General features: G+C 43.2%; 1 protein-coding gene across 3 annotated transcripts in view; it reads left to right on the top strand.

Annotated features, from left to right (window-relative positions):
• HMCN1 (hemicentin 1) overlaps positions 1 to 12,707 on the top strand; it is a 414,195-nt gene that overhangs the window by 331,529 nt on the left and 69,959 nt on the right. For all 3 annotated transcript variants that reach the window (XM_048482504.1, XM_048482503.1, XM_048482502.1), the window contains exons 58-65: positions 2,020 to 2,181; positions 3,899 to 4,012; positions 4,150 to 4,352; positions 6,053 to 6,134; positions 7,010 to 7,141; positions 7,936 to 8,085; positions 9,688 to 9,847; positions 11,350 to 11,474. In XM_048482504.1, coding sequence (XP_048338461.1) covers positions 2,020 to 2,181; positions 3,899 to 4,012; positions 4,150 to 4,352; positions 6,053 to 6,134; positions 7,010 to 7,141; positions 7,936 to 8,085; positions 9,688 to 9,847; positions 11,350 to 11,474 — 1,128 coding nt within the window. The remainder of the gene's footprint in view (positions 1 to 2,019; positions 2,182 to 3,898; positions 4,013 to 4,149; positions 4,353 to 6,052; positions 6,135 to 7,009; positions 7,142 to 7,935; positions 8,086 to 9,687; positions 9,848 to 11,349; positions 11,475 to 12,707) is intronic.

Raw genomic sequence — 12,707 nt, 5'->3', positions numbered from 1 at the left:
ACAGTGCCTTGAAGTCAGCTTCATCTCTTTCTTAAAACATTATTTATGTAGGAAATTAATCCTTGGCTAGGACATCCTTTGGAATAATAGTGCGGGGATTCTTCACAAGACAGGCCACCCAGCTTGTGGTCCTGATGCGAAAAACATTGTCATTCACCATCATGAGTTATTTTCCTTCACTGCCAATGAATGAAATATTTCCTGCTGTTTTGTACTATTTTTAAAAACAGTTGTTGCTTTCCTGATATTAAATAACAGAGAAACCAAGACAAAGTCTCTCGGGAAGGAAAGGGCAGTACACTTTTGTTTGATAAATTGCAGAGCATTTCCAATACTTTTGAGAAGACTCTCCCAGTTTTGGTCCAGCTGTTATCTATCTACACTTCCTCTTTGGATGACCTCATCAAGTTCCATGGCTTTTGGCAACACTTATTTGGTGATGACCGAATGTACCTCAATCCTCCTTCCAATCCACAATTATGCCTATCAGTCTCTCATCACAGTCCAGCATGGTGGTGGTTCAAGTGTCAATGTAAGATCTGGAGGATCTAGGTTTGACTCCTCTGTCATGGAAACTCACTGGGTGACTTTGGACCACTCTCTCAGACTAACCTACTTTACAGGGTTGTGAAAGGACAAAATGGAGATGGGGAGAACAGTGTTGTGAGATATTTGGGATATCTGTTGAGTAGAAAAGTAGGGTATAAACAAAAATCTCATATCTAAAATCTGATGCACTTAACTTTCTTAGTTTCCCCAGGGACTTTCTAAGGCCCCTTCTGCACTCACAGAATAATGCACTTTCAATCCACTTTCAATGCACTTTGAAGCTGGATTTTACTATGTGGAACAGCAAACTCCACTTTCAAACAATTGTGAAAGTGGATTTAATGTGCATTATTCTGTACGTGTGGAAGGGGCCAAAAGGAATCAACATCATCACCTCTTGATGTGGCAAACAGCATTGGCTTCATTTTTTATTATCTTTTTGTATGGTTCCTTATGTTTAGTCAGTTACCAAGTTATATCACTTCTTCCTGTACAACACTGCAAAAAAAAAATCTGCCTATAATATATCTAGTTCCCAACATGGCTGCATCTGTGGATGCTTTAATCCAGGGGTCAGCAACCTTTATCACCCAAAGAGCCATTTGGACCCGTTTTCCACAGCCCCGAAGATCTACTGAGCTGGAGAGGCAGCTGCACATGGAGCTGCCTCCGGTTTGGCCCCTCCACTCACCTTTCCTTCCGGCGCTAGGAGGCGGAGGTACCGGGAAAGGGAAACCCCATCTGCCTGACAGAGCAGGCAGCTGCCTTCTCCGTGGGGCAGAGGGGGGATGGCGGCCGTGGCCTGCCTGGTGCCGCCACCTCTCGTGCTGCGGGAGACAGTGGCACCAGGCAGGGAAACCCCCTCTGCCTGACCTACTCCGTGGGGCAGAGGGAGATGGCGGCTGCTCTGAAGGGACATGCCCACGCTACCCTCTGACCTCTAGGGGTCAGAGGGCAATGTGGGTGTGTCCCTCCAGCTCTCCAGAGCAGCACTTGAAGGAGAGGTGAGTGGAGGGGATGCGAAAAGCGGCACCCTCACGCACAGAGCCACCTCCAGTTTGGCCCCTCCACTTACCTTTCCTGGAGGGACACGCCCATGCTAACCTCTGATCTCCAGGCCACACGGAGCTGAAGTATAAGACTGAAAGAGCCACATGTGGCTCTGGAGCCGCGGGTTGCAGACCCCTGCTTTAATCTATAGATTGGGGTCACATAGGGAGATGCTCTACATTGTAGAATGAGATTGTAGTATGACCTCATGTACTTTCTTGTGCTGTTAATGTTGTTCTAAGCTGGCCTGCATGCTATCTTATCAGTAGAGGGCTGTTTGGAAGATTTTTAAATTAAATAAAAGGCCTTACAAGTGAATGTGTTTTTCTCCTGTTTTGTCAGACAAATTATTTTGTTTTTCTTATGTTTGATGAGACTGATGTGTAGCAAGAATGTTTGGACTTTTATATCTTTCCACAGTTCCTCCAAGTATTGTTGGCAGTAATTCTGAGAATTTGACTGTGGTTGTGAATAACTTCATCTCTTTGACCTGTGAGGTCACTGGATTTCCTCCTCCTGATTTCAGTTGGCTTAAGAATGGAAAACCTATCAGCTTGAATACAAATACTCTTATTGTACCTGGTAAGGAGAATCCGCTGTTGTGAATTTTCCTCCTCTTTTTCCTTTGCATGACAGCTTTGTCAGAATAGTGGCTGGGGCAAATTTATGCTTATGGCATTGTGCTAACAATAACATTTGCATACTGTGTTCTTAAAATGATTCAATTGGGGGGAAACTCAGGCCGTTTCCACATGGCCATGCTGAGGGGTGCGTCGGCGTATACAACGCTGATGCAATCCCCCGGGACCGTTCACATGAACGGTCCAGGTAGGGGCAGGGAAGACGGCACAGTGCTGTGCCATCGCCCGAACGACATACGCTTCGCTGGGATCTTTCCAGCCCGGCGTCGCCTAATAGGCCAGATTACGCGCCCCCCCCCCTGCCTGCGACATCGCTCTGGAGTCGCAGGGCAGGGGAGACGTGTCGGCAGGCCACCGGGCGCATATGCTCTTAGTTGCGCCAGGGATGGTACGGCCATCGTCGGGGAAAGGGGCAGGGATGGCTTTTTCCTTCCACCGCTGCCATTTGCAATAGCAGCAGCTGGAAAGCCGGCTGTTTCCAGAAAACCTGTTACGGGGAGCCAGTTTGGGCGCTTTAACATGCTTTAACGCGCATCACTAGAGGGGAGCGAGGGCTGGCGCTGCTTTCTTACGATGCTGAAGCTGCACCCCATGCGAACAGCTCTCTAGGGACGGCCATTTTGCCATCCCTAGGGCGCTGTTATTGGCCCGTGTGGAAAGGGCCTCAGATTCCTGAACACTTTCAGGGAAATTAAATCAAAACGAAAATATAATTTATTGTTGAAGGCTTTCACAGCCAGATTCAACTGGTTGTGGTGGGTTTTCCGGGTTGTGTGGCCTTCTTCAGAGGAAGGAAGTCTGTTACACACTGCTGCACACTGGACAAACTGTGTAACAGACTTCCCTCTGTGATACACCTCTGATGATGCCAGCCACAGATGCAGGCGAAATGTTAGGAACAAGATTCACCAGACCACAGCCACATAGCCCAGAAAACCCACCACAACCAGAAAATATAATAAATAAACCTTCGACAATACAGAAAATATAATTGTTTAGAACAGCCAGTTAGGGTACTAATATTGGACTGCTTATTTTTCTGCTTAAAAGGTCAGTTTTTTAAAGTTTGCTGTCCAAAGAAGGAAAGAAAGAATAAATGGTCAGTTCTTTAGCCTAATAACACAGCATCAATAAACTCTCTGTGGCCGTTGGTGTACATTTAATGCAGCCATTGAATATGAGGCCTCACCTTGCTTTTAAGCCAATGTGAGATTTAAGTAAAGGGAAAAGTTCAAGAAAAAAAGGGGAGTTTGCTTTTTTGCTTCCTTTCCAAGCTGGTAATGCCAAAATGCACAAACAAACTGACTGCTGGTGTTTTACCTCAAATAGAAAGGGACAGCATGGCCCAATGAAGAACAACATGCAAACTGGACTCAGAAATGCCCATGCTTTCTTAGATGCTCATGCCACCATCTCAGTTGGGTTCTTTAAACAGAATTATTGTTTGCTACTAAATTATCCAGCACTAGAGACATGCAGTCATTTTAAAAAAGAACATAGAAACCTCATATCCCAAGATGTAAACTCTTTCCCCCTCTCTCTTGCTTTTTTCAGTCCTTGTTGAAGTTCTATTTGATACATGATTGTAAAATTTTGTTCTGCCGTGGTGAACTTAAAATCCCATGTTATAGAGTTTTGCTGTATCTGAATCATTTCAGGTGGTCGAACACTACAGATCCCTAGGGCCCGGCTTTCTGATGGTGGAGAATATGTTTGTGTAGCCAGAAACAGTGCTGGGGAAAGCAGGAGAAGGATCTTCCTTACTGTTTATGGTATGTCTTACTGTGTCTTTACAGTTAAAGAACAAAATAGCAAAAAAAAATATTTAACATCTGGCAATTTCTCTCAGGTTGCAAATCCTCCTTCCAAGGAAACTAAATACATACATGTGTGTTTTCCCCCTTCAAAGTTCCTCCAAGCATTAAAGACCACAGTGGCTCAGTTCTTTCTGTGGTGAATGTGAGAGTGGGAATGCCGGTGACTCTGGAATGTGAATCCAATGCCATTCCACCTCCCGTCATTACCTGGTACAAGAATGGACGCATGATTGTGGCATCATCCAACGTGGGAATCAATGGCGATGGACAAATGCTTCATATCAAGAGTGCAGAGGTATATAAGAACTAGCCTGCTGGATCAGACCAGAGTCCATCTAGTCTAGCATTCTGCTACTCGCAGTGGCTCACCAGGTGCCTTTGGGAGTTCACGTGCAGGATGTGAAAGCAATGGCCTTCTGCTGCTGCTGCTCCTGAGCACCTGATCTGCTAAGGCATTTGCAATCAGAGATCAAGGAGGATCAAGATTGGTAGCCATAGATCGACTTCTCCTCCATAAATCTGTCCAAGCCCTTTTTAAAGCTATCCAGGTTAGTGGCCATCACCACCTCCTGTGGCAGCATATTCCAAACACCAATCACACGTTGCGTGAAGAAGTGTTTCCTTTGATTAGTCCTAATTCTTCCCCCCAGCATTTTCAATGAATGCCCCCTGGTTCTAGTATTGTGAGAAAGAGAGAAAAATTTCTCTCTGTCAACATTTTCTACCCCATGCATAATTTTATAGACTTCAATCATATCCCCTCAGACGTCTCCTCTCCCAAACCCAGTAAAGAGTCCCAAACGGCTGCAGCCTTCCTCATAAGCAAGGTGCTCCAATTCCTTCAATCATCCTCGTCGCCCTTCTTCTGTACTTTTTCTATCTCTTCGAGCATCCTTTTTTGAGATGTGGCGAGCATCAGAACTGGAACATAGTACTCCAAGTGCGAAGTCGCACCACTGCTTTCTCGGAGATAGTAAGGGCATGACAATCCTTGCAGTTTTATTATCAACTTCTTTCCTAATTATCCCCAGCATAGAGTTTGCCTTTTTCACAGCTGCCATGCATTGAGTTGACATTCCCATGGAACTATCAACTAAGATGCCCAAATCCCTTTCCTGGTCTGTGACTGATAGCACTGACCCTTGTAGCGTGTATGTGAAGTTTGGATTTTTTGCCCCTATGTGCATCACTGTGCATTTTGCTACATTCAACTGCATTTGCCATTTCTTAGCCCACTCACCTAATTTATCAAGGTCCGCTTGGAGCTCTTCGCAATCCTTTGTGGTTCTCACCACCCTACATAATTTGGTATCATCTGCAAGGAGTTTTATGCCAAATACAAAAATATACATGTTAAAACCAAGAAAACTGATTCTTAAATTGTAGCATAGTAATAAAAAGACAAGGAAATCGAGTATGTCTAGCCATCCCTCTTTATAGCCCTTTGTAGAACAGAGGTAGTAATCAGCTTGTATAACCTAATGCACTTGTCAATTGTGTTTTCTGAAGACCATTAAAGATAAGGTTGATTCATGGAAAGACCATTAAAGATAAGGTTGATTCATGGAATTACCATCGGGGCATGCTTCAATCAAAACAGACATTGCTTTTTCGCTGCCAGCTTGTACTGAATGTTTGAACAGCAAACTAGATATTTGTATCGTCTGCCATGATCTCTAGTCATCATCTCGTCCGGGTACAGCTCCTTTAAAGCATGCCACTGGTTTAATTATTGAGGCTAAATTTGGAAATTGGGGAGGGGGAGATATTTGTGTTTATAATTAACTTATTGAATTTTAAACCACGTTGAGCAATAAGGAAAAACAATGTAGAAATATAGCAAATAACTGATGATTGATACTGGTTTGTTTGTGCATTCAGTCTATGCAGCAAGACTGACTTGTGTGATTCTGTTGATCTGTTTATTTGGAATCTGAAAAATGTTATCTTCAGCAAAGTGACATTTGCACCTAATTTCCCCTTTTACATTCTCAGGTATCTGACACAGGCCAGTATGTATGTAAAGCCACAAATATTGCAGGGCGTGATGACAAAAATTTTCACCTTAACGTTCATGGTAAGCTTATAGGAATAACTGAGAGGCTATGGCGACTTCCAGGTGGGGACTGGGTGGAATAAAGTAGCGATGGCATTTTCAAGCCCTGTCCCATTTGCTGTTGTCACAGAAGTGACAAAGTGACAAAAATCATGCTGGGCTAACTGCAGATTTCTCCCCTTTTCTGGCTGAGCTACAGTATGAGTTCCATTTTGAAAGCAGAGCTTAACTCTGCCTGCTCCCCTTCTGTGTTTCAGTCAGATTAAAACAGGTTCTCATTTGATGCAATTAAATTGGAAAGTCCTGGGAGCCCCATGAATCATACTCAGGATGAGCATGCCATCTTGTGGAGGCTCCCAAAAACTGTGGCGGCATGCTGCTCTTCATTGGGGGGGGGGGGGCACCTGTGCAGAAACAGCCAAAAAGGTGTGTACCATGTCAGACAAGGACCAAAGAGACCTGATTTTAAAATCATCATTTAGCCATGAAGCTTAGTGGATGCCCTTGAGCCGGTCACTTCTGCTTTCAGCCTAACTGACCTTACAAGACTTTTGTGATGATCACAGCCTTGGGCCCCGAGAAAGGCAACTATAGAAAGATTCTCAATTGATAAATTAAAATATCAAATGGGGAAAAGGAAAATTATTTCTGCTGTCCTGTGCTCCTTGGAGGAAGGAAAGAAAATGGATGAGTTCACAAATAGATTAGCCAACAGTTAGTTAACCAAACAGCTTATTGAACCAAATCCCATTTATTTTGGGTTCATTTCTTCCAGGAGATATTCCTTAAATAATTATCCCTGTCACTTCTACTGACTGTGCATTAGGGAGCTATATAGGGCTGGGAAAGGGAAGGAGCATAGCACTTTTTTGGCATTTATTTGTTCTTGTTCACAGTTCCACCCAACATTGAAGGCCGTCATCAAGAGTGGATCAATGAAACCATCAGTAACCCTGTAACTTTTACTTGTGATGCTACTGGAATTCCTGCACCGATGATAACATGGCTGAAGAATGGAAAGCCAATTGGTAATGGGATCTGTAATCCATGCAGTGATTCATGTTTACAGATTGCTTCTACGGTGCCTATCCTGGTGGGGATAAGAAAGGAGCACAGCTCAGGGAGCTATGCTGGTATCCAAGTGGATGCCAGGCAGAGAGGGGCAGGCTGGGGCCATTCCAGGTGGTGGAGCCAACTTTAGTTGGCTTCCATCAAACTTCCAGCTCAGGTATGTCCCCCTCTGCAGCTGCAGACTTATGCCATACAAAAGTGTGGCATAAGCCTGTTTTCCCTTCTCCCTGTGCTGCCCTATGCTGCTTTGGAGGCAGTTCAGCACTGCTTTTGCCGTGCTGTCCCCAGCCACAGCTGTGTTCTCCCACATCTGGATTTCACTGCCCATAACACATTAAAGAACTTGATGTGTCACACAGAAGAGGCAGGTTGGTAGTGGTTCTCTTTCAGCCCTTGATATTAGCTAGCATTCTCAAGGCTGGTAGTTACCATAAGGATTACCTCATAGTTAGGGAGTCATGTGGCCAGAAATTCAGTTTACTGACCTGTGCCAGTTATGGCATACATAATTTAAAGATATATTTTGTGAATCCTGCAAAGATTTCCCTGAGTCCAAATAGCTGCTGCAATGTTTTTACCTATTTGCAGGCCTGTTATTCAAGGATAGAGAACACTGCGGAAGAAGATACAGTGCAAACATTATGTTGCCTTCCCTAATATGCTATGGGCATCACCGCACTGTTACAGAGTTCAGCAACTGCAACTTCTTTATGTATTCAATACTGATTCCTTTTTATTTGTTTGTGTTTAGAAAACTCTGATTCCCTTGAGATGCATATTTTGTCAGGAGGCAGCAAGCTGCAGATTGCTAGGTCTCAACATTCAGATAGCGGGAACTACTCCTGCATAGCCTCAAATGTAGAAGGAAAAGCTCGGAAATTTTACAGTCTTTCTGTTCAAGGTACAGTATTTTCTGTTTTTATGTCCATGGGTTCTGCTTTATTGAAAATAATAGTCTTGAGATAGGTGTTGTAAAGTAACAATGTATTTATTAAGCTATAAAGTTCTGCATGGAAACTTGAGACAGAATCTGGACATAAAAACAAAAGACAATGTCTTGGTACTGGTGTGGCCACTGTTATGAGAAGATCAGCCTAGGACCAGTAGATTCCTGATGTCTCTCTCTCTCTCCTTGGGGCAATGGATATGCACGCACCATAATAATGGACTGTTATTGTGAATGCTTGCCTGTTCTGTTCTGAGGCTGTCATTCGCTGGATCATACCAATGATTTATCAAAGCCAGTGTGACTGGCAATGGCTTCCCAGGATCATCGACAAGGATCTTTCGCATCACCTACTGCTTGATCCTTTTAACTGGAGATGCTGGGGACTGAACCTGAGACCTTAGATACTCTACTGTTGCCTGATGGCCATTTCATCCATCCATCCCTTTTGTCTGATTGCATGCTAGTCAGGTTAAAGAGAGACACAGGTTGTAAACTGTCCATTCTTGATAATGGCCCAAATATTGCAATGCATGCCTGTATGCCCAAGATGGATAAGGAGCAACACCATCAACCTGACTGTGATCACAGTGCTTGTACTAAGATCTGGCATAACCAGCAAAAAGAGAAAATATTTAGAGCTAATTTTGTTCTTCTATGGCTGGATTTATTTATTTATTTATTCTTTCGACTTTTATACCGCCCCATCCCTGAAGGGCTCTGGGCGGTGTACAGTAAACCATCATATATGAAATAGAGCAGTTAAAACCATTAAAAGCAGTGATAAGAGATAAAAGCTAAATATAATAACAAATTAACATAGACAGAATGGCGTCCGATAGCTCCATTTTTAAATCCTCTTTCAGGAGGGAGGAACAGTAAGTCCCAAGATGGCAAAAGGCACAGATGTAAAAGGCCAGGGGGGCGGGGGGCACCATCAACGGCTGGTTTCTCCAAAGGCCCAGCAGAACAATTCCGTCTTACAGGCCCTGCGGAATTCAGTAAGGGCCCACAGGGCCCGGACAGCTGATGGAAGAGCGTTCCACCAGGCTGGGGCCAGGGCCGTAAAGGTACTGGCCCGCGTGGAGGCCAGCCGTATCATCGAGGGGCCAGGGACCACCAGTAGGTTGGCCTCCGCTGAGCGAAGAGGCCATACAGGGACATATGGGGTGATGCGGTCTCGAAGATACGAAGGATGAATACAGAGCTGGGGCAGGATATAGTAAAATGGATTACCTCATAATGAGAGAGTGAGAAGTCTGAGAAAAAAGCCCTTCTCCACCCTCTAGATATTCAAAATTTAATGTGGAGAGAAACATCCATGGAGTGGAGGTGTTTTGGCTCTTGAAAAGGTATCCGGGGGAACACGATTTCCACTGTATAGTTGGCTCAATCTGGATTGGGCCCTTGCATCATTTTTAATGCTTTATTTTGAAAATGACCTTGAGACCTTGTGTTGTTTGGTCCTAAGATGCAGCTTTGTACAATGGCTGAACTGAGTCACTATCTTACTCATGTAGAGATGCTGCTGATGTACATTTTCTCTCTCACACAAAGTTCCTCCAGATATTTCTGGGTCTGAGATGCCTAGTGAGGTGAACGTCATCATTGGGGAAAACATCCAGCTTTCTTGTAAGGCCAGTGGAATTCCCTCACCTGTAATTCAGTGGCTGAAAGATGGAAAACCAGTCAGCAGTGATCAGTCTCAGCGGATAAGGTGAAGTATTGAGATCTCTTGTTCTGAAGCAAATCAGGGTTTATAAAAGGATGTAAAGCAGGGAAAGAGAAGTTAAATATAAAAGAAAAAGAAAGGCAGGGAAAGGCCAAGTCAGAGAGCAGAGCTGGTAAGAAAGCCAAATAGAATTCTGAACAGGGGTTTAAGTGTACTGGGTATATTCTGGTCTGAGATATCTTATATCTGATACAAAACACATGCTGTTATGATTTTGGTGACCCATTTGTGTATAAGGTGCAATTGTGCTGTTCATAATCATGTTGATAAAATACTGTTTCTGTTCTTTATGAAAAGGCAGTGTGTATTTTTCAGCTATGCTATGTGCAGTCAAAAACCCAGATTTTTGAAGATATGCATTCAGTCACATCAGGGCAGGAAAATAGCATTCTGCACTATTTACACAAAATGGCAGCTTCACATATTAGAAGTATTTGGGGCAGCATGCTCTCCTGTTGTGTGAGGTTGGTGCCCCAAAAATTGTAATCACTGAACAGGGCAGTTGAGCTTTCTAATGTTCAATATATATGCTAAAAACAGTCAAGAAATATATTTAAACTGTTGATTCGTGATGCAAGTAGAAAGCAGCTCCTACGAACAAAGATTTTGAACCCTAGTGCATTGTTCATATTTTCATGGTATCTTGCCTTGGATGCCCCTTATAGCAGAATGTAATTAATAAGATACAGTGGATGGGATCCAAACTATTAACTGCAGAATTAAGCTGGCAGGGTTCCCTGCCTCTCCACTCTTACCATAGCTCACTGGGCTTTCTCTGCCAATAAAAGGACTGTTCTATCAGCATAACTGCCATTCTGCTATGGGAATGTCATACTTGTATTCAACCTAATAAATGAATAGTGGTAGTCATGTTTTAAATGATGCTTCAAGTGGGAGAATAGCAGCAGGGAAGTTTGTAAATGAGTACCCTAAGTCACTTTGTGACATGGCTCTTCTGATCTCAGTTCCCAGGAGCAGGTTCCCAGGATCATTTTGTCAGTTGTGCACATAACATTGTTTGAGCAGATCTTTGGAATGTTCATTGTGCACTGAAACAAATGCGTAATTACCTCCAGTGTGTACCCAAACCACAACTCAAACTGTATTTATCACATCACTGTATTCCTAAACACACATTGAATCATGACTTGCTGAGCTCTCCAGAGATCCTTTGAATGAATTAATTTAGTTTATTACGGTTGTAGACAAGTAGTATATGTACTGATCCTTTTCAACTGAAATTCACAACTCCCTAACAGTTTCAGTTAAAGGGGAAATGGTGGCAGGAGGGGGAGGGGGAGCTGGAGGCCCTCCTTTCTCTGTGCCACCATCCTAATCCAAACTAGGCCTCTGCAGTGCATTGGGATTGTCCTTCCCTGGGGAACTGGCAGCTGCTGTGTGATTGCAAGTCCCCATGGCAGCAGGAAGTTAGATGTAACATCTAGTCTGGGTCTTAAAAATATAGTTGTCTGATATGTTTTTTCTAGTTTGGCTCCGGATGGCAGCTCACTGAACATTTTTGGAGCAGTAACCAGTGATGTGGGAAAATATACATGTGTGGCTACTAATTCTGCAGGAGAAGAAGACCGAATTTTCAATGTCAATGTATATGGTGAGTTATGTTGTGGGGAGGTGGTGATATTAACAGGCAAAGGTGGTGCGCCATTTGTCTTATTGCCATTGCTTCAAAAGGAAAGATTTTAAATGCATCTTCATATATGTAACTGTTGCTTATAGTAAAATTATATATTTTGTAGAGCAGTAGTAAATCACACAGTGGCCAGTGGGCCTCCTGAGCTATTAAATAACACAGAAAAACCTTAACCTATTGAGATACGTACCTTGTCCTTGCGTTTGCAAAGATATTTTAGAAGTGAGATGGCAGTACTTCAGTATGGCATTGGATTAGATACAAATAGCAATGCATTGTTATTAATCTGTTTTAATGAGGGTATTGTAATTAGTGTTTTTATCATGTTGTTCACCGCACAGAGCCCTTCGGGGGAAGGGCGGTATACAAGACTAATTATAAATAAATAAATAAATAAATAAATAAATAAATAAATAAATAAATAAATAAATAAAGGCACTGTGTTGGACCCCTGGTAACCAGCAGACAAGGGGATAGTTGTCTTACCAGGCTTAAAATAAGGACTTGGCCTCAGCATTGCCGGTGCAATAACATCACTTCTGGAAGTGATGTCATCAGGTCGCTGATGACAAGGGAGAGGCTCTGATATTTTGGCAAAAATGTTGTATTATTTAACCATAGATTTCTGTCCAGATATCAGAGCATATCTCTTGTAGTCAGTGACATGATGACATCACTTTTGAAAGTAACATCATTGCACTGGTGACATTTTAAGCCTGGTAAGCTCTCCACCAGCCCGTTGGACAGTGCTGGGAGAAGGTTCCAAAGCATTTCCTGCTCCTGGTGGGGGTTTGGCAACCCTAATCCCATCCCACAGGTATAATGGCAGTTCTGCTGGTTTAACAGCTCACCAGTTTTTGCTGATTCTTCCTTTCCACTGCCAACTCTCACTTTGTGACTGACATTGTTCCCATTCATCCTTAGACCCCCTTAGAATTTCAGATGGTTCTGTGGCCTTCAGTTGGAGAGGGGAAGGCAGAGCAGCCCTCCTTTACTATCTTCACCTTGCTGGTAAAGCTTTGGATCCAACCCATACAAACAGAAGTAAAATGAAGCTTGTAGTTGTAGTTTGTTTTTTAAAATTCTTTGGGGTTTTTTTTTAATAGAAGTTCAATCAGATTTTTCACATTCAAAAATTTTAGAATAAAAATATCCTTAAAACAAAAAACAACCTCACCATAAAATGAGTGAATC

This window comes from Sphaerodactylus townsendi, unplaced genomic scaffold (genome assembly GCF_021028975.2).
Source record: "Sphaerodactylus townsendi isolate TG3544 unplaced genomic scaffold, MPM_Stown_v2.3 scaffold_18, whole genome shotgun sequence".
In the NCBI taxonomy this organism is placed as follows: Eukaryota; Metazoa; Chordata; class Lepidosauria; order Squamata; family Sphaerodactylidae; genus Sphaerodactylus; species Sphaerodactylus townsendi.
The sequence above is the reverse complement of the archived record's forward strand: the minus strand, read 5'-3'. Positions and strand labels throughout refer to the sequence as shown.